General features: G+C 43.2%; 1 protein-coding gene across 1 annotated transcript in view; it reads left to right on the top strand.

Annotated features, from left to right (window-relative positions):
• Window positions 1-24499, top strand: part of cobl (cordon-bleu WH2 repeat protein) — a 39016-nt gene extending 14517 nt beyond the window's left edge. The window contains exons 9-18 of the mRNA XM_076081353.1: window positions 8773-9382; window positions 12720-12878; window positions 16152-16470; window positions 17601-17719; window positions 18088-18279; window positions 18453-20086; window positions 20176-20412; window positions 20608-20724; window positions 21378-21656; window positions 22480-24499. Coding sequence (XP_075937468.1) covers window positions 8773-9382; window positions 12720-12878; window positions 16152-16470; window positions 17601-17719; window positions 18088-18279; window positions 18453-20086; window positions 20176-20412; window positions 20608-20724; window positions 21378-21656; window positions 22480-22563 — 3750 coding nt within the window. The 3' untranslated portion in view covers window positions 22564-24499. The remainder of the gene's footprint in view (window positions 1-8772; window positions 9383-12719; window positions 12879-16151; window positions 16471-17600; window positions 17720-18087; window positions 18280-18452; window positions 20087-20175; window positions 20413-20607; window positions 20725-21377; window positions 21657-22479) is intronic.

The raw sequence follows: 24499 nt of genomic DNA, 5'->3' as shown, positions 1-24499 counted from the left end.
CATCACAATAATGTCTAACTTGCTCTGTGATTTAGTTCCAGAATTATTGAAGTAGCCTAACATCTGTATGCAGTCAACAACTGACTGTCAAATCAAATAAAGAAAGTTCAATTGAATCATACCTCAAAAATATTCATCGTCAGTTTTCAAATTTAACTGGATGAATTATAAATAATCTAATAATAAATAAATGTTCTTCTCTCATTTCAATTACAATAAGGGCTGGATTTCAAAATAACAAAAATTCATAACAGAAAGCTTTTGAGAAATGTTCATCTTAAAATAAAATACTTTGAACTTGAGTTGAACTGAATTGTCCTGCAGCTTTAAATTCAGTTCATTCAGGTGTTAAGTGACTCCGAAGCACTCCGTCAAAACTTAAAATTCCCAAATGTCTATCGGTTATAAGTCCAGGGTCCAGATACAACGGTCCGGCCTATTAGTGACTCCTGCTTTATGGGATTCATTTCAACTAAATTGCAGCCGTTTGCTCTTTTCTTTTTGCAGTGCATTGTGACTCTATTAAGAAGCCCCTTACAGCTGCCGTGATTGTTTTTAGTACTACGGCAAATTGCAGCTGCGCAGATACGTCATCCGTCCACCAGATGATAGACACCAGAGCAGAAGTACTGAGACACCACTGTCTCACAAGAGCAGCTCCACAGTAGGGAAGGTCATCTGAGGACTTGATGACTGGTCTAATAATAGATTTCTCCATGTCCCTGTCTGTCTCATGTATATTCATGTATGGCCATACTGCGGTGCCATACCGCCTCTCCGTTTCCTCGGGTTGAGAGATTGAAGACAGGCTGTCGATGCGTCCCGCTCGTCTCATCAAACAGTATATATATATATAGTATATAACAGCCTTATATAGTCAACAAGTCACACGTAACGTATATCTTATATACAAGAACAACCGAATAGCAACATGTCTGTTTGATGTACATTTCTTAAAGCATTTAAGCTGTCACCCTATTGATTAATAGATGAATGGATGGATGGAAAGAGAAAATGATTGATTGATGGTTTGATGTTGTTCCACAAGAAGGGACTCCGTGATTAGCCAGTGTGATCCGAGGACAGCCCAGGGGTGTGAGGTGTTGGCAGCGTGCCAGGCCTGTGTTTGTGATTAAAAATGACAGGTTTCATGACAGGTGAGGGGAATTATAGCAGCCGCGTCTTCTCAGGACGGTGACTCGGATCTGTGGAGCAATTATACACGTCAATTATACACGTCAATCACACCACGGCAGCATGTCTAGATGTCGAGCTATACGTTTATGATTTAATAGTTTAATAGATGTACAGGTGTGCTGAGAGAATGTGACGTACAAGTAATCAACTAATACATACAACTAATCGTGACGTACAAGACTCAGTAATAGTAATAGACACCGACATCATATTATGAGCTATAAGGGTGATGAGATTGTTATAATGAAGCTACATGCGTCAGATGGACTTTGGAGAAGCAGAGAATACTCAGGGCAGTCATTTAAATCATAGTTAGAATTAACATTATCTAACAAATCTCTTTATGGTCGACTGTGGATCACAAATGATCAATTTAAGATTTTATTTTTGCTATATATAACATTTCACTCTTGCAGTCTTTGCTTTTATTTTCCATATATTGGTGGGCTCATGTTTAATTTCTTTAAATACTTACTTGAGTAGTTTGGACGAGATTAACATGTTGGTATGTTATGTTGGTGTCGTTGTACATGTTTCACAGTATTTGTATGTGTGTGTGTGTGTGTGTATATATATATGTTTTACTAACCAGAGTGAGTGACCATTTCAGTCACAGCATTGTATTTCATACTTTCATACGTGGTAGTTATCACATTTTTTGCGCAATATGGATTGCTTTCAGGGCGTTGAAACAGAAACTTTACTGTCTCTATTTACGCTCTCATTTCATTTGCAGTAATCGAAGTAGATCGTCGACCTTCTTGATGTCCGAGGGACCAGTTGCTTTATACAGTAATGAGAATGTGAATAGCACTCATGGCACTAAAAAAACAGATGACGCAGCGTTCCAGGAAGAGTGTACCGCCATCTTCGACCGCAGGAGAATCGGATGTTTCCTCATGCCGGAGTCGAGAGAGCTTTACAGTTTTCTTTCTCCAGCTTCGCAAACAACAATCTGTGTCTGTCGTTATGCGAGCAGCACTGATTTAAATTATGTTTTGGAACATCGAGTGCAGAGAAACACAACCTTGTTGTTTGTTCCAGCGGTGATAGGCAATCTGATATTGTGGTTTGGAAAGAAAGCCGTGTCTACTTTGCCTCTTGTGGAAAAAGAAGTTCAGAGAAATTCTGAGCTTTCTGCTTCAATGCTCAGTAACAGAAGGTGCTTCCTGAGTGCACTTGTGCCCGTGTGTGTTGTGTGTGTGCAGGGCGACTGAAAGATAAAGACAGACAACTGACGCAACAGAGAACGAGAGAGAGAGCGATACAGACCAAAAGAGAGAAACTGAGTGACTTGGAGGGTCACAGAGAGTCAAAGTAAGGCAACATCAGGTCTTATATAAGTGTGAGTTTATTCTAGCCGTGCAACATTAACTATGTATAAGCTTTGGGATCATATTTCCAAAATGCAGTAGTGCATGAAATGTGGTTGGCATACCCTCAGCACCACCCTCACCTATCAGGACACGATGGGAGAAAAGTTCAACAGGGAACGAGCGGCGTCGGAGTTCAGAGGGTGAAGCAGCAGTGAGATCAGTGGCAGTAAGCAGTCTGTGAGAAAAGGTTACAAATGTTTAACCTGCAGCTTATTACAGACTTTCACTTTTCTCTGCTCCTATTTTTCATTTAACCGACATTTTTTGAAAATTTTGCAAATTTAACTTGCCTTTGTACAACACTCACCGGACTAATCTCCCTGGACTGCCCAGAAATTAGGTAATCGGCAGTATTACATGTATATAGAGCGGGAACAAAGGCTTTTCAATAGACTTTTAATACAGAAACATCTCTTGCCAGGAGAGTGAGATCCGAGCCAGACGAAGAAAAAAAAAAAAAGTCATAACTTACATCACATCTGTTTGCTGTGAAACCAGGATGTGGGTAATTAAAAATGTTTCTCACTTGGAAGAACACGAATGAACCATGCTGGCAGTTGCACTGTTACAGTTGTTTGTGATTACATTTCTCGAGGGGAAATCCAGCTGTCAGATCTGACAAAGGTTTGCCCAAGGGCAGCTCTGACACCATGTGATTGCTGATCAGATCTGACTGATGGCAGTTTGCCTTACTGCGGGAGACAGAAGTATAGTTTCAGTATTTTAATCAATAAGCGCTCAGTTTAGTCTAAACTACGGCTGTCTGGACGTGTGTGTGTGTGTGTGTGTGTGTGTCATGCATTATATGTACTCAGTTGTGCGTGTGTGTTAAACATTCTGCCCGTTACTGTCCTCAGAGTTTTCTGCGTTTGCATGGATTTGTTTTTGTACGTGCTGCATTCCTGCCTGTGTCTGTGTGGCTTCTTGATTGATCGAGCTGGCTAGCCTTTTCTTTTTTTTTTTTTCTTCTTCTTCCTGATGATCTGTCACTGTGTGAAAGTAGAGGGTTGGCAGCAGAGGGAGGCTTGTTTTTCACAGCCATCCATCAGTCACGTATAATTGTCTACAACGGTAGCTAACTTTAATCTGCTCTCATGCACAGCTCCGGTTTAATCAGCCAGACAAAACACAAGTTGCTACTGGATCTGTGTTCAGTAAGGATTTTCCTTTCTCTGCGTCTGTTTTTCTTCTTTGTTTTGTCATCCGTCTGTCTTTTCTTTATATTATTACCCCTCCATATGAGCTTTTCTTCTGCTGCGCACCCTCTGTTTTGTCTCTTTTACAACACTTGTCGACTGTTCACAGTTTCAGCCGATGAGTTCACGCCCCCCACTTAACATCATCACGAAAGAAGGTCAGCTGCTGGTTTTTATCGCTGCTAGCGCCTGTTTTATTTGTGGTTAGATAGGTTAAGCTTCGTTCAAATAAGAATCTGTGATGGAACAAGAGAGCAAAGAAGGAAAGTAGTAGTAGTAGTTTTTACCCTTTTGCCACATGAATCTACTGCATCTCTCCACGTATTCTGCAGGAACAACATTTCTTTTTTTTATCTGGATCAGTTGGGAGCAGCCCATCCTCTGTTCATCTCTTATCCTACTCCTTCATCCTTCCTATTGAACTGCTGTTTTTGTTAATTTGTGCTCCAGTTGAAAACAGCAGGTGCTCTGGCTCTCGTAGGGCAATGTACATTTTACATACATCTTCAAAAGGGCCTTAATATAATGACAAAAAGATCTAATATAACACACGTTGTATTACATCTTGTATATTCTGACAGTCAGAATATACACAAGATTTGCATGGAAAACAAAAATCTGAATTATTGTACATTAGTGTTAGAAAACATGTTTTTTTTTACCTCATTTACTCTTGTGCTGTTATTGAATTTGGCCTCTGTCATACAGATGCCTACTAACAACCTGAATACTCTTCACAGTAATGTAATGTGACACTGTGTACTATACATCCGCAGGTTGTGCTGGCTGTAGTGAACTGCAGGTAGGATTCCTCTAAACGTGTGGAGTTGCAGCAAACCGATAATCAGGATGTATCGCAATCTTAGAGCGGTAACTAATGCACTGATCTGTTGGGGATTAAAATTAGAAAGCAGTGAGTGAATATCCTTTGTCTGCCTTTTGTTGCTTTGGGTTGATGGTTCATTAATCATTTAAGTCATTTGTCAAGGACAAATTATAAACATTAAAATGTAAGAACTTGCTACTGCCAATATGTCATCCTACTGTGATTCCTCTAACCTAACTTCTGAACATTCAATGTATGTGGGTTAGTAGGACAAAGTAGACGACAATGGAACTGGGTCAGCCAAGTGTCTCCTTATCCTTAGCTAGCCTCTTCTACGCCCCCCCCCCTTCCACACACACATTGTTAAGACATTTAACATAAAACTCTTTTCATCATACATCACACACGTTGATTATGACACACACACACACTAACTGTCTTCCAGTCTTCTGTTAGGATGTTGTTGACCTCAGTGGTGAGACAGTTCAGCCGCTATTATCCCTGACACGCTCATACATACACATACACATACATCTGCACACACACTTGCAGATATGAATGTACTTGACATGCACAAACACCCACAAATACAGTTTGACCCCCCCTCTCTCTCTCACACACACACACACACACACACACATACTGTATTTCACATTCCACATCGGCGCGGTAATGTTGCCCTGTAACAAAGCCCCTCACCCATCAAGAGTCCTTCGAAACAACTGATGAATGGTCACGCCACCAGGTTGAAGCCTCCATGGGTGGCCCTATCTGATCAACATGCTCCAACATGGGGCCTCTCGAGTGGAAAATTGAATGGACACACCAGACTGTCCTCGCATGGCCCTCTATGGCCTTTTGTGTTCAGGCGCATTCCCTTCAAAATGCCCCATGTCCACATATGCCACGTCGTATCGTTCTTTGATCAGAGCCGACACAAAACCAGACAAGAAGAGTTCAAGCAAAGAAGTATGTTGGTAGATAACAACCGTTTGTTCATGATGTGCACGTTAATCGGTGTAGCGCTCTGTCCTGTCCGCTTGTGATTGGTGGGGGAGACTCTGGCTGCACCTTAAATTCAGCAAATCAAATGTATTTCATTAATTCTCTCCACTACATTTTCGTTATGCTACCGTATAATTAGCATAACGAAAGTAAAAAAAAGACGACCGCATTTACACTGCAGAGCTCATCCCCGTCAATAATAGACCCAGGCAGTCTTCAGTCCGAGCACAGTTTATCGAGACAACAACAGGAACGCTTTGAATATCTATTCTATAATCTATTTTTCTCTTGTTCGTTGTTGTTCCTGTAGAACAAACACAATCACATTGGCATGGAAACAAAGATAGTCAGATGGTGGCTGACGACGTCCCTCCAGCCTTTGTTAATCATCAGAAATAAGTGGACTCCTGGTGACGTGTTGATTGTGTTTCTCTTAGTACGAGTGTATTTAGATAAACGGCGAGGAGGGTCTTCATTTATTTGCATCCCTGTAGCTATTTTAATACAAACAGAGGATCATCCGTGAATCTGGCTCCTCGTGATAACGAAGAACCTCTTTGTCTCAATATTCTGCCTCAATAAGATCGACTAGAATCTAGTCGACTAGATGATGAATCAATTTCAAAGCCAGTGAATATGAATGGAAAGAGGTGTTTAGTATCTCTGTGTCTGCACATGACGGATTATATCGCTCCACCATTTTTAACTGTTATACTGTGTCTTTCACAGTATTATGTGAAATAACTGCTGCACAGGGAACTCATCCCTCACCTCCACAGATTTGCAGTGATTTCATTTGACAATCCACTCGACACTTTGGCTGTCCTTTGCTCTGTTGTGACTCGACTTGTGATGCCATGACACGAGGTTGACTTGAGTGGCCAGATCTTAAGAAAAAAGACTCAAACACTGAAAAGACCATATTTCCTGACGATATACACCTATTCTCCTCTGTAACACAGTGTATACATAATGATATTACGTAGTCAGCTTAACTTAATGTATAGTGTGACCTTGAATGCGGTATATTACAGTCTTGAGACTCTAACAATCTTAAGTACATGCTACGTTCCCAGGCATGGCGCCAATAAGGACCATGAGAGCAGCACACGCTTAACCCCGCGACCCCTAACAACTCCCAAATCCATACACCCGGGCTACAGCCGGAGATATGAGATATACTGTTCCTTCTCATGTGTGTGTGTGTGTGTGTGCACTTGTGTGCATATGCAAGAGAGTATATGTGCTCCTACAATCATATAGAAAAGTGTGCATGTGTTTTGAAGCTCTCCTCCTTTCATGGCAGGTCTTGGCTTCAGTCTTATGTTTCACTCTGCAGGGAACATGCACATAAATATTCTCACACACACATGCGTGCACACACACACACACACACACACACATCCATCTTCATAGGCAAGTCAGTCATCCATTTCAGCTTCAACTTTGGCCCACATCCACTGGTATGTCTGTATTCATGTATGTATGAATGCCAGAGAGGGAGAGAAGCAAGGAAGTGAAAGACAACCAGTTGGGGGGCCATTTAGATTTGCCTGCAGAAAGGCAAGGTGGCCTGATCTCTTTCTCTCTCTCTCTCTCTCTCTCTCTCTCTCTCTCTCGTCCTGCTGCATAATGCAACGCTACACCAGTGGTGGGCCGTCAGGGTCTGCAAGGCCTTCTCTGCTGGCCTAGACAGAATCACAAAGTTATAGCTATTTTATCATTTAATATTTTTTCATAAATACACTCCATGTATTATAATTTATACAATTATTTTTCCCATTATCTTATTTTCTCATTGCACAGCTACTGTCTTCCTCAGTTGCTCTGCTTCCAGTGTAGCTTGTTTTAAGTAGAGCTTTTATCCAATCAGATTTCACCTCTGAGTCTCTGGGTAAGAAGAGAGGCCCGAGGCCTTCAGACTCACACGTGAATCCAGCGCAGTTTAAGTGAATGGGGACGATATTGTTGATTGTCATAGTGTTCAGGCGGTCACTCACTCGCGCAGCAGTCCCAGCTGCAGTCAGAGAAGAGAGGAGACGCACTCTCGGCGTATTCATGTATCTGCACTCTGCAGTTAGTGCATTTACTAGGTATTGAGCTTCATTTGTACACGAAACAAATAATAACCGTAGCTGTGTTTCAGCTGCAGGACAGCAGTGAAGGCCCAGGTATAAAATGCACGGCCCGCCACTGCGCTGCACGCAGCTCCGAGCATGTTCTCTGTTGAGTTTCAGAGTGAAGATAAGTTAAACTCGGCAGCAGTAATTGGGATTTCTTAAAACATAAGACATCTTTACTGTTGGAACCTGTCCATTGTGAATAATCTCCCCATGGAATAAGTAAAACGGATCATTTTCCACTTTTTAGTTTCTTAATGAGTCACAGTTTTATCCTATCTGCACATTTTTATCTCTCTCTCTCTTTCCTGCTCTTTCCTCCTCTCCTGCAAGCTTCTAAAAAAAATGCTCCACAATCATTTTGAAAAACAGAAAGCAGTGTTAACATTTTGAAACACCCATTGGCAGATTTCCATTGAACTTGTTCCCACTGAGCCAAATGTCACTTGATGTCACTTTGTATTTTCCCGATCATTGACTTCTTGCCTCAGTGGCTCAAGTTGCATCATGCCAGCAATCGTGTTTGAACTGAATTGAACTGAGTGTTGGAGAATGGGAACAGGAAGAGACAGAGTTGCTCAATGTATTTCTTTTGTGTTTGCACACAGAAGACATTGCATCATTTTGCTCATAGCTGAGCTGTCACTTCACCCCTGAAGTGATCAGCGATTCAGTTTTACGAGGCTATGACATCTGAATCATGGTTGATGTCTATTTGAAGTATTTTGAGAACCACAGTAATATACACTTAAAGTTTCAATATCTACTATAACAACACCTCGGCATCAAAATAACTGTGTCGCTGCCAGATGTTTTATGTCTTGTAGGATAATTTAAAAGGAATTTTGGTACTCTGAGGGGTTTTAAGACTCAGACGCCTGCCAGAGCTCCACTTGATTTAATTACTCAGTAGTAACCTCAACTACAGTTCTGGTTGACAGACAGATTTATGGTTGGACCACACACACGCACACACAGACAAATGCACAAGGTGCTCAGATGAATTAACTTTCTACCGTCTCTCTCCTTCTCCTTTATTGATTTTCCATCAGACGGGCCTCGGCTCAGAAAGCCAGCAGAGGAAAAGAAAGGCCCCGGCCCCTCCTCCCACCCCAGCTTCCATCTCCCCAGACCCCGACGACACTTCGACCTCTGCCTCTCCCACCCCTGATAGCCCCGCTACCGACACACCCACCCCAGCCTTCCGTAGCAAGGCGGTTCAGTCAAACACCGTCTCTGCTGCCGCTGTGGTAGCGCAAACAGTGAAACCAGTGCCCTCGAAAACAACAGTAAACCCTTCAGCTGTGTGCGCTGCCAGCCCGACCCCCAGTTCCCCGACACCAAGCAGCAGCACCACCGAGAGCCTGTCTGTCCAGGATTCCAGGTCTGAACTGAGCCACAGCCTCGACGACTCGGACGCTGACCTCGACCAGGCTGCTTCTTACTGCAGCACCCTCACCAGCAGCACGGCGAGCGGGTCTGTGCGGGTCCAGCCCGCTGTGAAAAGCTCCGGCCACAAGGTGGAGGGATCGGTAAAGGCCAGCAGCACAGCTGCCAAATTGAATCAGGAGGCGACCTCAGCCAGCACCTCCGGGTCGGAGACCGAATTGGCCCTAAACCTGAAACCGGATGACGTTGAGAACAACAGACACAGCGCAATGGGTAACTATCTACACAACGGCATAACAGACACTCCAAAACTAGCACCTGACACAGAGTTTAAAAAAGCCATGGAAGTGAACCTGGCTGTTGAGCACAGTGACGCTGAACACTTTCTCCGTGTGTTAAAGAGTCTGAAGTTGCCTGTAGAAGTTTATTTTACAGAGAAAGTGAGTGATTGTCTGCTCTGGGAAAAATGAGCTGTCACATTGCTGCAACCTCTGAAACTTAAGCTGTCAAGAATGACGTACACATAACCTGGTGAAAGACTGTGTGTGTGTGTGTGTGTGTGTGTGTGTGTGTGTGTGTGTGTGTGTGTGTGTGTGTGTGTGTGTGGGTGTGTGTGTGTGTGTGTGTGTGTGTGTGTGTGTGTGTGTGTGTGTGTGTGTGTGTGTGTGTGTGTGTGTGTGTGTGTGTGTGTGTGTGTGTGTGTGTGTGTGTGTGTGTGTGTGTGTGTGTGTGTGTGTGTGTGTGTGTGTGTGGGTGTCATGGTTGAGGTACAGGAACGAGTGGAGCTGGTTTTCATCATAGCCTATGAGACAATACAGTCCTTGTCTCTTGCCTGCACTTATCAATCCCTCAGGTTCGTCTTGTCTTTCTCTCTTTTTTTCTTCTTTCTCTCTCTCTCTCTCTCTCTTTCTCTATCCCCCTCGTTATTTCTCCCTCTCTCTCTCGTATGCATGCAGCCACTCAAACAAACCTTCAAAGCTGGCAGGTGCAAAGGCAGACGGATCCATCATAGATTTAAGCAAGATCTACTTGAACTATGGCTGGCCTTGTATTGATCTCACTACAACCTCGATCTTTCTCTGGGGCAAAGTCAGATTGCAGCAGAGGGCTGCCGTGTCTGACGGGGGCAGAGATGAGAGAGTAGTAGACCTCAGAAAAAAAGGGGGATGAGTAAGGTGAGGGTACCAGAATGGAGTTCAGGGAAAGGAGCATGGGAAGGTTTTGGCAGCGTATAGCGAGGTAGAAACAAGGGGACTAGAGGGGTTTAAGGAGAGGAGATGATGGACAGGCAGATGAAAGTATGAGGAGGTTATTGCGTTTGTCAGGAGAGAACAGGCAGCATGAGGATCATTAATACATCTAGAGACCGAGCTTCTCTTCTTTTTTTTCCTCTTCTCCTAACTCTTTTCTTTGACTCTCCCTTTTTCCTCCAGTCTTCCTTACTTCCCTTTACAATGTGAGAGAAAGTACTCATTCAGAGTTCAAATGGCTATTTGTCGTAAAACATAGTTTCATTCCCAAAGCCACAGTCTCTCTAACAGTCCATTTAGTCCTGCACACAACCTCAACATCAACTTTTCAAATGCAGTGACTATGAAGTCGATTTTCTTAGTTGTACATGAAGCGTACATATTTGGCAGTGGCTGAATAGCTGGTACACACGTTAGGGCTAGAAAAGCTACACCCTGCACGTACAGCGTAGGGTGGTGCCCTCGTGCTTGTGTAGGCAGAGATAGAAGTGTACACAGTTCATTTGTCAGGTTTCCGTTGGTCTTTCCTTCATGTAGGTTTGATTCAGTCTCTTAGTTATGTAGATAATGTTTAGCCTTTCATTTAAGCAAAATTGATGCGTATGTCAAACTGTCTGGCATTTGCTTTGGGAAGGTTTGTGATGATGAAGATCTCTGATTCTAAATAAATAGAGGCGGAGCTTCACACTATTCCACTAAAAGTAATGCTTTAATACAGCAATACTCTTTGGTAATCATTTAAAGCTTGGTTTCATACTATTGTTAGCTTCTGGTGTCTGATATTAGTTAATTGTATTTGCCTCAGCTCTTCAAACTCTCTTGTAGTGTAGAGCTTAAAACGTAAATGATATTAAAACATGCTTCTGTAGAAAAGGCAAATATTCTTTCCACTACCGCTTCAGCTTGAAGTAGGAAAGTCAGGGTAAATGTAAATGAGTGGTTCCTCCACTGGTTGATATTGACAATTTGATGTAGTGCTTGTGTTTTCCAGACGTTGTCCACATTAATCATGCGGCTATTTAGTAATAACAGCAACAATGATATGCCGGGGGAAAAGAACAGAGATCAAATTGCTTGAAAAATCAGCTCCGGGTCATTTTTAGAGTTTAATGAACAGAGGATTCGATCGTGTGTGAGATCCAGTGTTGCTGTTTCAGAGTAAACAGATAAAGTATCAAACCGACAGCGCCTGAGACACAGCACGCTGATGCATCGTTAGCCTTATAAGGACATTACGGTAGATATATTTCAACAATGCTGTTTTACAGTAATTGTGCTTTTCCCGCTAAAACCCAATATGTTATCTAGATTGACTTTGTCCCATTCATCAGTCTACACTTCTGTTCGCATCAGCTTTGCGTATCGTACGTAGTCTGCACATATTACACATCCGTATTCAAGTCCTCTTTACTGCCTCTTGTTGTTTTTTTAATCAAGTCAATTAGTAGCCTGCATGAAATATAGAGGAAATATTGGGGTGTGCTATTGAATGCTAAAACAAAATGTAGGATTTACCCCTTCAGTAATAATCACATGTGACATTTGAACATCCACATAATGCTACTTTCTATCACTGCTTGTCATCACCTGTAGCTGTGCCGCCTCTGACTACGGTAGTAAAGCTTTTGTATTTTGCTGCTCTGCAAACATAGGCATCTACTTTCAAAGCGGTACGCTGGCAGTTACGTCCGATTAAACCCAAATCTGCCAGATTTATTTAAATGTATAAATTCTAAATGTCATATTGACTGTGACTGGTAACGCCGTTAGTATGCAGCAAAGAAATAAAACCGCTCCTGGCACACATTTATTTTTATTCAAGTTCTTACAGGATTTATCTAAACTGAAAGGGAGCTACAAACCTGCTGTTGCCGTCACTTCTCCTGAAACTTCAGCTGATATTCAACAGGCCTTTGTTGCCGAGGTTTGGCCCTCCACTACAGACAGTAGTCAAGTAAAGTCCATGAAATGTGAAATTCCACAGGAACAATGGCAACACATTACAGATGAGTGTGCTGTTAACACTAGAGCAGCTTACTGCACCTTTAACACTGATGACCTCAGTGGCTCTGCAGACAAAGAAGGAAGTTCTGCTCGCAGAAATTTAAACTTCATCACCAAAAACAATCAGAGGATGAAGGAAACTGTTTGATCAACAAGCAGTCACTTAAGAAGTGGAGCACAAAAACACAGCCGAGACGTTGCCAGGATACATGGAACAACAAAGATCTTGATGATTACATAATGTTTTCTGTGCTGCTTTCAGTTTGATAATATGTTTGTGCCACATTCCTCTTTTTTTTTATTACCCACATGACCATCAGTTGCCTGCCCTGCCTTTCATGCCGTTTCTCCCACAGGAGCCGCTGATCAACCAGCGCCACCCAAACCTCGGCGCACCACGGCGCAGGAACCAGCACAGCTTGTCCTACCCCCCACTCTGTCCTCCCCTCCCATTGAGCCCACAGAAAGCAACGCCCCGCAGAGTCCCGTGGAGGCAGAGGAAGCAGCTCCCCAGTGTAGGTCCCAGATGGACGGCCTCTCCCTTTCCTTTACTCTTGGTCTATCTCTTTCTTTTCCTAGAAGCTGCTCTTCTGGTTTCCCTAACTTCTATTTCATTCGTCACAATCAGAGTGTGTGTTTTTGCACATATCCTTTACTGCTAAACCTTTTTGTTTGTGTGTGTGTGTGTGTGTGTGTGCATGTGTGTGTGTGTGTGTGTGTGTGTGTGTGTGTGTGTGTGTGTGTGTGTGTGTGTGTGTGTGTGTGTGTGTGTGTGTGTGTGTGTGTGTATGTGAATACTGCACTTTGTCCTCACATGCTTTTCCATCTCTCCATCAGCAGCCCGGGCCGCTGAGTTGTTAAGTGATAGTGGGTCCATGTGAGGTCAAGGTGCTTCATATGTATAAATGTCAACCTGTTATGCCTTCTGGGTCCAAAAGGTCAGGGCTGGGGTCAACAACAATCAACTTGAGTGCCTTTTGTGTTGCATTTATCCAGTACAGGATATTAGATGCATAATGGAAGACATTGTTGAGTGATGCCAAACCTAATGTACATGACCAGGCTAAATGGCCACATATACTATTGTTTTTAGCTGCCATCAATTTCTTTCCTTCTGATTAGGTTTTTGCTGCCTTCATCGCCATCCCTGTCAAATGCAATGTTAAAGTTCTATCCATCTCAAATCTCACCTGTTCTTTTCTTTACTCCCCCCCCCCCTGCTCTCTACAGTGTACTGCTGTGGGCCTGTACGTCTGCGCTTCAAACACTCCTGAAGTCTCTCTCTGGCTTGACCCTCTCATCATCTGACAATCCAATCAGTTCCCTCTGCTTCTTCCCGGCCCCTTCTTATTTCTGCCGGGACCTCCCTCTGATGTTCGCCACCCTCCTCTTCCCTCCTGTTCTACTGTGTCTTCTGTACTCTTGTATATGTTGTCGTGGTCTTGCTGCCGCCATTATTTTAATCGTCCTCATTTCTTCTACTTGCTTTCACTTGGTGTCACAGTACTTTGCAGTAACCTGAACTGCGTCTGGCCTTGTGTGATGGTTTGGATTTGCTTCTGTTGAGGACATCAAAATGCAGCAAGTGAAAGCAAGTAGTGCTCTCCAATTTCACTCTTTTTTGTTTTGTTTTTTTACACAAATGTATGTATATATATATATACCGTTGGTGGTTTTGTATTTCAACTTCATTGGCAGGTTGTTATTGATTATGCACGAGATGAGGGCTGAGTTGAAAGTGGACACACAGAATGTGGTCAGAAGACGATATGGCAGATGAGCTGAACCCTGGATGTATCGGTTACAGCGTGATTGATGAGCGACATGCTCAAATGAGGCTATGAGGCAAGGCCATGCGATATCTATCAGCCAATATTTTGGTCATGCGATATCTGCAGATCAATAGTTGGACAGTGTATGTTTCTCTCTCTCTCTCTGTGTGCTGTGGCCTGGTTTAGAAATCGTACGCCCTGAATGTGTGCTGCTTTTGGCAACATTATGGAAAGGGTAATCAATCAATGACATGTTGCTTTTAGGGTCGCGGTGCCTCATGCATTTTAAAGATAAGTGTATGAGATGAAAGACCTTTTCCCCAAGGAGAACTCACATCAGTTCTTTTAGAAAAGAGAATGACACTACACACTGATTTGCTGTAGGACTTTTGTTAGTAGTAGTGTGGAGGCTTGTAGCTGCATGAATGCTTCACGGTTTGATTTTAAATGATTGGTAGGGATCCAAAATCACCCTTCCTTCACAGACACCTGGCTTTAAGGGAAGACCGCATCATCCTAGCAGTGCGTGTTCATCTTTAAGCTCTATATTATGAGATAGCCTTCATGTTAAAAAATGCAAAATGTGTGGTAACGGTGGTAAGGGAAGGGAGCCCTTGTTTTTTATCACATGACTTGTTCTGTTACCATACGAATGCAACCATTGTGGTGTCACAGATCCTAATCAGTTTATGCATGTAGACTATGCTTTGTCCTCTGCAAGTGCTAAGCCTTTGAGTTCTGGTGCAAATGTTTAGCCTAGTGAGGGCACGTGTACTCGTTGATGAACACACATTTATCTGTAAAGGCAATCTCTGTTGTGATTGGGAAAAACAGAACATATGTTTGAAAGCCATTTTTTTTTTTTTCAATTAAACAGTTGAAGACTGGACCGAGATTCAAGGACTTTGGTTTGGGATTGTGCATGGATTGCCATGGTTTGATTTGGACAAGTAACACGTCACAGTATGGATTTGCCTGCAACACTTTTCGTTTGGCTTTAACTAAAGTGTGTGCCTACGGTCATATTGAGTTTCGAAGTTTGAGAACTGTGTGTGCATGTGTACGTGTGTGTGTGTGTGTGTGTGTGTGTGTGAGAGCTGATTGTGGCTGTAGCTGGCATGACTAAGCTGTTGCTGGGAAGGAGCTGGGAGGACAGCCCTGTGAGTCATCACCACATCTCCTGGAACTGACTGTTCTCTCCACACCATTAGGACCGGGTCCAAAACTGACAGGCCTAGTACACACACACACACACACACACACACACACACACATACACACACAGGGAGACGTATTGGAGCACAATGCATGCCCAAATGCATGCACACACTCTCAGACACCTGGTATTACAAACAAGGTTGCTAACTGTTGAACCCATTTTGAAGAATCCCCCGTTGAGTTCCCAGTGCTGTGCATGCTGGCTGGGCTGCTGAAAACGAATGGTACATTAATTTTTTTTATTCTCTTGGCCTAGAGTTCAATGAGATCAGTAACCGACTAAATACGTTCCCCAAATCCTGCGGGGCAGACCGGAGCATGACTGTACTGAAGAGATGAGAGGGTATGAAGCAATACTATCTTTCACTGGAACCTAAAACAGTGCTGTAAAAATCGAATTAAAAGGGTTTGTTTACAGTAAGTCCACCCACACATCATTAAAGTTGGTTTATCAAGCCACAGGTGGCTGTGCTCTGGGCTAGTGTTTATATATTTGGCCTGTGATTTCTGGTTTGTGTGTGTGTGGTGTCAGAATGAATGTTGAAACTAACGTAAATACTTCCTGTCTTCTTCCATCTCCTGCACTTCTTGCTCGCTCTGCATCCTGCGCTTCTTTTCAAACAAATGTCCTCATGATTTGTTGTGCCGTTTTTTCCTAGTGCTTTCCCAGGTAGGAAAAGTCTTTAAGGTTTGTGGCTTTGAGAAATAGAAATGAGGCCTTAACGTTTTGTTTGATTTGGATGTTGAAGTTGCTAACAGGGCAGTGATAACAGCCCATATATCTCTATCCTCTCCCAGCTTGGCTGCACTCCATGCAAAGCTCCGCAGCCAGTTGCCGGAAACCGGAAACTGAAACCCCCGAGGAGGAGACCGTGTCTTTGGGCAGCAGCACCAGCGGTGGCAGCAGCCTGCCCGACCAGGGTTACGCTGCCTCTGAGGGCATGGTAGAGGGCGAGGACTCGGGCATGGTCAGCTCTCCATCTGACACCCAACCCACATCCCCAGATGGGAGTTTGTCTCTGGACGGAAGCAGCGGAGGAGAGAGACTGTTGGGACCGGTGCGGGACAATTCCAGTGACAGCGACGAGGGATGTGCCACCTGGGGATCAAGACACAGGTAGAGAGGAAGTCATGAAAATCACAGGAGGAGGAGGCGTGGAAGTAGGGGTCAGCAGGAGGGAGGAAGGAAAGTAGAATGATGTTGACAAGCACATAATGTAAATCTGTATTCACCCAATTTGTGATATTTGGCCATCAAGATGATGGAAAGTCTCATTTAAGATGGTGAGGCGTATTAAGAATGCTTGAATCTTTCCCATTGCTGTCACCTCTTATTTTAAAGTTTGCTGGAAGGGATGAATATATTGTACATGTGCCAGTCACCTTGCTGTTGAGCTGAGCCATCCTAACCACCAATAATTAATACCCGCAAAAAAACAAATGATTGGTTAGATTCTTGCATTTATTCAGTTTAGTTTTGCACCTGTATTTTCATCTGAAGAGTAAAACATCACTGTTTCAGCTGACGTTGGAAGTCTTTCTACAGTTTTTAACTGTGCCAGTAGTCATAAACCCGCCATGTGTTGTATTGAGTTGCAGTCAAAGCCCGCCGGGCTTTCATAGTTATGGTTCTAGGCCCTTATTCAAATGCTGCCCCAGATCACTTTTCACCTTCTCGTTGTTGTGAAATGTGTACGGGTAATATGCCCAGACCAGGGATCCTGGATTGATTTCTCAGAGAATTCTTTGTGAATCCATGGCCTGGCCTGATGCTGCTGGCTCCTCGGTATTCCATGAAAGCACTATGACCCTGTTTTCTCAGAATCGTTGAGGAAAAGAGGACCAATCCAAGTCTCTTCTATTTGGTTTGGACTTCTTGTTGCAATTTGTTACAGCTAATATGCCAGTAAGTCATGAGACTGCTCTGTTGAACCCTTGAAGAGAGTGAAGGAAGTCCAAACTGTGGCAATAATATCTTTACAGCTACATGTTTCTAAGCCAACAGGCTCTAAAATAAATGAAATTCAACTGTGAACAAGCAAAAGAATATTTAAAACTCACATTAATTTTCTTTCTTCTACTAATGAGAATAAATAATATGAATTATAGAGTCATGGGGAGTGCTGTATCATGGCTGCTTCTACTTACCAATCCCTCTTTTACATTTCCAATGTTTTGGGGAGTGCGTGTGTGTGTGTGTGTGTGCAGATGTGTTTGTGACACATGTTTTTTGTGTGCCATCCTCAGACACAATGACGTTAGCCCACAGGCAAAGTCAGGCAGGTTAAAAGACTGCTATGAAGATGACCCAGAGCTCACCGCCCAGCTCCATCAGACTCTGGCTGATTTTGAAGCGCACCTTGCAGGTGAGGGTCATCAATGGCATGAGCAACAGTCCACCTATAATCCTAAACTGTCTGGATTTATAATTTTTTTTCATGGAGGTGTCCTGGCAGTTGAGGCGTACATGCCTCCAACATTGGAGTCAATGTATACAGTTCAGTAAAGGATTAAACCTGTTGACCATCTTAACATTGCAACTCTACATTTGTCATATCGATGAAGTAATCTTACGAATATGCAGTTTGACATGACTGTACTCCACAATGACGACAAGTGACTATTCCAAACTCGGTAATAGCCAGTAATAGCCATGGTAACCTTCTTAAAAATCAAAATGTGTCCAAAGTACAAGTATTATGTATTAACTCCTTGACCTGTTCCCCTTTTCCAGATCACATAGATGTAGTGTCATCGAGGGATACCGCCTATACCATGTCAACAGATAGTAATGAGGTGCCTGTGTCTGTAGTGGACATGGATGTGCCAGTCACAGCCATAGATGAAGTACTGGAGGACTATGAACGTCACATTGTAGAAAACAAGACGACGTCACGAACCAGGATTGAGCCAGCTGGCAGAAAGGGTACGATGACAAATATGTCAAAGTCCACAAAGACATGAGTGCTTTTAATCGTGTTGTTGACATGGTGTGCCTTTATTCAGGCTCAGTGGTTTCAATACAATATACTGTTAGAAAACAGTTATGCGTTGTAATTATATTTAGATTTTACTTTTTCTTACCCTAACTTATCACAGGTCCGGTCTTTTGTCACCAGTCCAGTGTGGAGCCACAGAACCAAAACAACAATGCTTGTACAGCTGCTGACAGTAATAAAAGCAGCAGTGCGAGTGCTAAGCAGCCGTCTCAACCCAAACAGCACAGCAAGTCCCTGGAGAACAAGTCTATAGCCGAGAAAAAGGAAAAAAAGATGCTGGGAACAAAAATGAAAGAGATGAGCACCACTAACACCAACAGTGTGAAGGAGCATAGAACAACATCGGCAGTGAAACCTGACGTTGAGCTTCGGAAACACAGCGAGGGCGCTGAGATCAAACCTGATCCTGTGAAAAGCACCGCTCAATCCTTTCAAGAGAAGAAATCCGTTCTTCCACCGACCAGTCAGAGATCGGTGTCTGCGGAGAGAGATGAAGAGATGCACAGGGCTTACCAAAACAACTCCAGCACAAACACTACACACGGTAAAATCACCCGTAACGTCACATCCCGCTTCGGTATGAAAACCTTCACTGTGGTCCCTCCCAAACCCGCTGTCATGCATGCTGCTACGGGAGAGCCAGCGGTCAAATTAACTGTCGGTGCCATTAAGATTGACGATCAAGGAAACATGGTGAAAGGGGGTATCTCATGGAGCAGAGTTGGTGGTTCGTCAGAGTCTGGAATTCATTCCAGTGAGGGCTCTCCTCTTCTTGGAAAAGCCAAAACTTTCTGGAGCTCAAATGAGAGACAAGAAAGTTCTGTGCCCCACAGCAAAGATCTCATTGAGAAGGCTAAAGAGAGCACAGATGGCCTGAAAAGTACTCCCTCTGCAATCGCAGTTACAGCTTTGAAAAGCAGTTACGCTGAGGACCTAAAAACGAGGCAAAATTCATTCTATAAACATGCAGCGAGAGCCCAGCCGAAAGAGGTGGTCAAAGAAGGAGCTAAAGAACCAGTGAGAGCCGGCACAGTTGTAAAAGAAGAGCGGGTAGAGAGCGAGAGCGAGATCTCAGTGTCCAAAAACGTTCAACAGCCAAGTAATAAACCTGCCCTCCCCCCTCCTTTCCTTCCGGACCTGAAAAAAGACCTGTCCTTTCTCAAATCGTCCAGGCGAACCTCGAGCCAATACGTGGCGTCCGCCATCACTAAATACACCCCAAAGCACCAAATACACCCCTCCGCTAAACCCAGCTCTATCCCTAATGTACATGACTCCTCTGCTTCCTTGACATCACATGCTATCGGTTTCCAGAGATCAGGTCGGTCCATAACAGTGAATCCACAGCAATCGTCCCAGTCGTCTTTGTCAGACAATATGGAGAATGACTCGGCTTCTAAATCCAACCCGCCTTATCCGAAGAGGTCTATGAGCTACCCGGAGTATGTTTCAGATATCCAGAGCGATCATGGAGAAGTGAGATCGGACAGGGGACGATTTGGAAGTTGTATTGGATCCACCAAAGGAAGCTCTAATACGCTGGAAACAGAAACAGCCGTGAATAAGCACGTTCGGTCTGGCGGCCCCGCCCCAAAAAACACGATCGCCAGTAATGACATCACTGATGTTAAACAAATTCGACTCAGAGGCCCCAGCCCCGCACAAAGCAGCCCTCTACTCTCATCTGCCAAAACACACACAGCTCCTGAGACTGTATCCCAAGGCCGGACGAGTGTGAGTAAAACCTGTATTATAAAAAATGTATCATGTTAACTGTCACTGTGAATTACAATGTACTCAATACTCCACATCTTCATCTTCAGAACACGAGCGGCACGGCCAAGGCAGCCGCCCATCTAACAGCTGATGCAAAACCACAACCTTCTGTCACCGCGTCAGACAAAGGTGTGACACCTGCGCCTCCTCCGCCAGTAACCCTGTTTGGGCCGGTTCAAAAGTTCAGACCAGTGATCTCTAGGTCTATTGAGAAAGACTCGTCTCTCCACGGCAGCCTGATGGAGGCAATCCAGACAGGCGGAGCCAGAGACAGGCTCAAGAAGGTGAGATAAACGTAGCACAGTGCAGGGAGGGATGGATGGATGTGTTGATGATAACGAGAGTGTCATTATAATGCCAACTGGAAGGAAACTACGTGGGTATCATTTACCCATCCGCCAGTAATGGAAACACTATATTCTTAACAAGACAAGAAAGGTAACGGTGTATTGATTTTCCTCTGTTTATTTCATTATTAGATAACCACCTCTGGTCTCAGCAGCATGGAGAAATCCTCTTATGTTGAGGAGGAGGATGAGAGGTCTTCTCTTCTGGCTGCCATTAGAGCCCAGAGCAGCTCCGGAAGGCTGAGGAAGGTAAAATACGTCTTACTAAAGCATTAAGTGCAGCCTCACAGAGCCGCTAGTGTGGCTGTATACTAATGGGTGTATATGGAGAACACACTTTATTGCAATTACATTGAGAATAGGAAGTGTGTTTATTAGAAAATGTGAATGCTACACTCTTGTTCTGTATTGTTAGCTAGTTAGCGGCTCACAGAAACATGCATGAACCAAGAAGTTAAGCAAGCGTGAGTGTCTATTCCCATCTGTCTGTGTGGACTGTGAGCTCTGTGGCTTGCTGTCATGTAACGATCCATGCGGAATGAAAACGTGCTGCTGGAGCTGAAACATCTGCACTTCTATTCCGGAGGTTCCTCGCCAGAGGTGGAATCTCTGGAATGCTGCATGACTATAGCAGAGTCAAAAATGCATCCAAAAAAAGTGATTGAATGAAGAAAATTGGATAATTATGTGCAATGGCGTTACTAAAATAAACAACAAACTCAAACTATGAATTAAAAAAAACTTCAAAAATGCAGGAGGAGCAGAACAGAATAAAAAGTATATCTGTATATGTGTCAGAGGTTGACGTTGGAGGCCATGAGTGTGAATGTACACATGTGACAGCTCCTGTCTATGTTTGTGTGTCTGGAGTTACCATCGTCTCACTCCTTTGTGTCCCACAGACCAAATCTGAGGCGGCTGACGAGCTTGTGAAGTTCAAGACAGTGACCTCTGAGAGAGCTGCAGGCCCCTCCCCTCCTTCTCACTCTCCTCCCTCTTTCACTGGCACTTCTCCTCATGTCTTTACCCCGCCACCTCCACCTCCTCCCCCTGCCTTGCCCCAGGGTAAGCCTAGCACTGTGCCACATCCAGGTGCTAACACCCCCGCGAACCCTGCCTTGGCCAGGGAGGCTATGCTGGAGGCCATTCGCTCTGGATCTGCTTCTGAGAGGCTAAAAAAGGTACAAATACAGAAATATACAGCATTTATTTACACCACTGAGTGAAAGTTGTCGCAGAACTCTCCAACATCCTTTACCTATTCTGCATTAGTACTGTTCTACAGCTGCTGCTTCATGAAAGCGCAGTGATGAGGGTATAGAGTTACACTTAAACATTTAAATGGCATTAGAGGCTGCTGGTTTCCAAAATCTCTATCTGTCTGCGAGAAGAGGGAGAAAATGAACAAAACAAAGACAGCCTAAGCAAATAAAAATGTAGCATTAGCACAGCAAGGGATGGATATCTTGCGCAAGATGGCATGATTTCCCCCAGAGAGACTCTTATTAAAGAAGAGAAGGAGGGAGAAAAAACGAGACACACACTTGCCTAGTTGGAAGCAACCGTTGTCAGAAAGAACAAAGCTCTCTTGTAAACGAGTCGCAGATTGAAACACGTTCGCACAGATTCATCTGACAGCCATACTGTGCCGCTGTGTGAATATTTCCAAGGAGATGAAGTTCAATTTCAGGTCAGCAGTCGTGCAAAAATTCGAGTTGACAGAAACGTTTTCATCCGTCATTTAAATCAGCGAAGAATGAAGAGTGTTGGGAGGAGAAAAATAAGGAAAATAATCACACAAGTTCTGACATTGCTCAGATTGGATGAGGTATACATTCACTCATGAAAATCTTTTAAGTTTAGGCAATTTTTTCTATATCCAGTTAGACGTCACAAAACCACAGAACCTGATGTATTCTTTCCAGCTTGCCATGATCTATTACCCTCCGTCATTGCCAAAGTGGGGGAATTACAAACATGACATGTTGTGTCTCCTTTAACTAGGTCGCTGCGCCCACAAAGACAGTCCAAGTGAATGGCAGACTGGGAACAATCCAATCAACCTCCTCAACGCTCCCTCGGCAATAGCGGGGGAAGCCGACATGACCGCAACAAGGAAAACATTTATAGATGTTATCGATTCATTTCAGTTTCTCTTTTCTTTCTTTTTTTTTGTCATTGTGCTTTTTGCAACAGACATTTGAGTGACATTTTTTTTGGAGTGAGTGCTATTTGAACGTTTTGGGGAACTTTATATTATATGATGCGTGACACAAATAATAAATAATATAAGAATAAAGAGTAATTTCTACATACCATCTAGGTAAACTAGATTATAGAAATAGGGCTTCACCGCTCTTACTACCGGTCTGCGCCCTTTACTTAAACTGATGCACTAATGCGCAAAGAAGTTAGCATAACAGGGAATGATTTAAACACTTCTGCCTGTATGTTGCTCTCCAAACACCACTAACATCTGTCTGATAAAGGTGTTACAGGTGGAAGGCTTGCAGGTAATTCCACTCATATTATCAGATCTCTCAGTTAGCTTCCAACAGCAGCTTTGGAAAAGGTTTATGTCCATCTTTATGACATAATCGCTGTTCCTAAATCGTGCCATCTGTATTTGAATTCAGTAGTTTTAACTGGAACGTTGTACAAACTGTGTGCCAATGAAAGCTAATTTAAATGGTTTATGCTACTTTCAGATCTTTCTTTCTTTTTTTTTAGTTCTGATCTGTTTGTTTTTATTTTTTCATCACAGTTAAGTTATGGATGCCTTATACTGTTGCTCAGTCAGTGTTATGTATATTATGTTTGCTGTAAAGAATTCTATAAGGGGTGCAATAAGTTGGATCTGATGTTTTTTTCCAGATTTGAACTACTTAATATTTGTTTAAGAAATTACGATTACTGAAAAACTTAAGTACACTTAAAAAAGATTCACAATGTTTGATTTTATTGTGTAAAAGTGTATTTGATCCGGATCTGGTCCATGATGCCAACTTCTACACTTCTTGGCTCTGAGGAGGAGTAAGATGGTGGTGACTGACTCGTGCCTTTCAGCTCAATATACTCCTGTTCCAGCTTCTAACCTTTGTGCTGCTGTTTAAACTCTAAAGACATTGTCCTACACGGCCCTCTGCAGAAACGTGTACTTGTACAGCAGCGATACGACTGACCGTGCCTTCGATGTAACTAGATGTGTTAGAGAAACTAAGACGAAGCTTGCCTTTCCTTGACATTTCAACATTTTTGAAGCACTGTTATTGACGTCTATCAATGGTGGGTGTCACCGTGAGCAAAGACATCACTTAAGTAATCAACAAGTCACTACTAGTATGTAATGGTTTGTAATACAAACCACCAGTCGTAGGAAAGCAGTAGTCTAGGTTATCTATGGCTTTGATCGAGTGTTTTTGTGCTCGGCTGTAGGTGAAGTTTACAGTATGTAGTAGCTATGGTTGGTAGAGAGAGAGTGGACCACAGCCATTAAATGGTATCACTGTGGATAAAGAAGGATATCCATGCTGAATCATCCGTAGAATGAAGACTACCAGAGCGTCCATATTCAGGTGTAAATGCTTGCTGCTGTGGATTGTGAGATAAATCTGAGCAAAGGGACTTGAAGTCTTAATTTTATAGAGATTAATGTTAATTCATGCTCCGTTTCAAAGCTCAAAAATAGTTTTAGTATTTTATGTTTCAACACGAGAGTAAAAACCTGAAGAGCTTTTTGTTGTTGTTGTTTTTCTCTCTAACTAGAAGGGACCATTTTATTTCTGCTAGATGGTTTCATCTACACACAATAGCCTACAGCACGTTGTAGCATTGTATATTTTGCACACTAAAGAAAGATCGCCGCCGTGAAAGATTTGATTAAATCTTTGATAGAGAGCCATTTCACTGATAGTGTGAACCTTTTATAAGCTATTGCTTTTTAAGTTTTAAGTGCACATTGTTTTTTCGGAAGGTTGCACATTTTTTGCCTGCCTTCATTTTTTGATTCAATAAACAATTTTGC

The sequence above is a fragment of the Anarhichas minor genome, unplaced genomic scaffold, assembly GCF_050575085.1.
Source record: "Anarhichas minor isolate MPS153535 unplaced genomic scaffold, ASM5057508v1 ptg000080l, whole genome shotgun sequence".
Classification (NCBI taxonomy): domain Eukaryota; kingdom Metazoa; phylum Chordata; class Actinopteri; order Perciformes; family Anarhichadidae; genus Anarhichas; species Anarhichas minor.
This window is presented reverse-complemented; position numbering and strand designations above follow the sequence as displayed.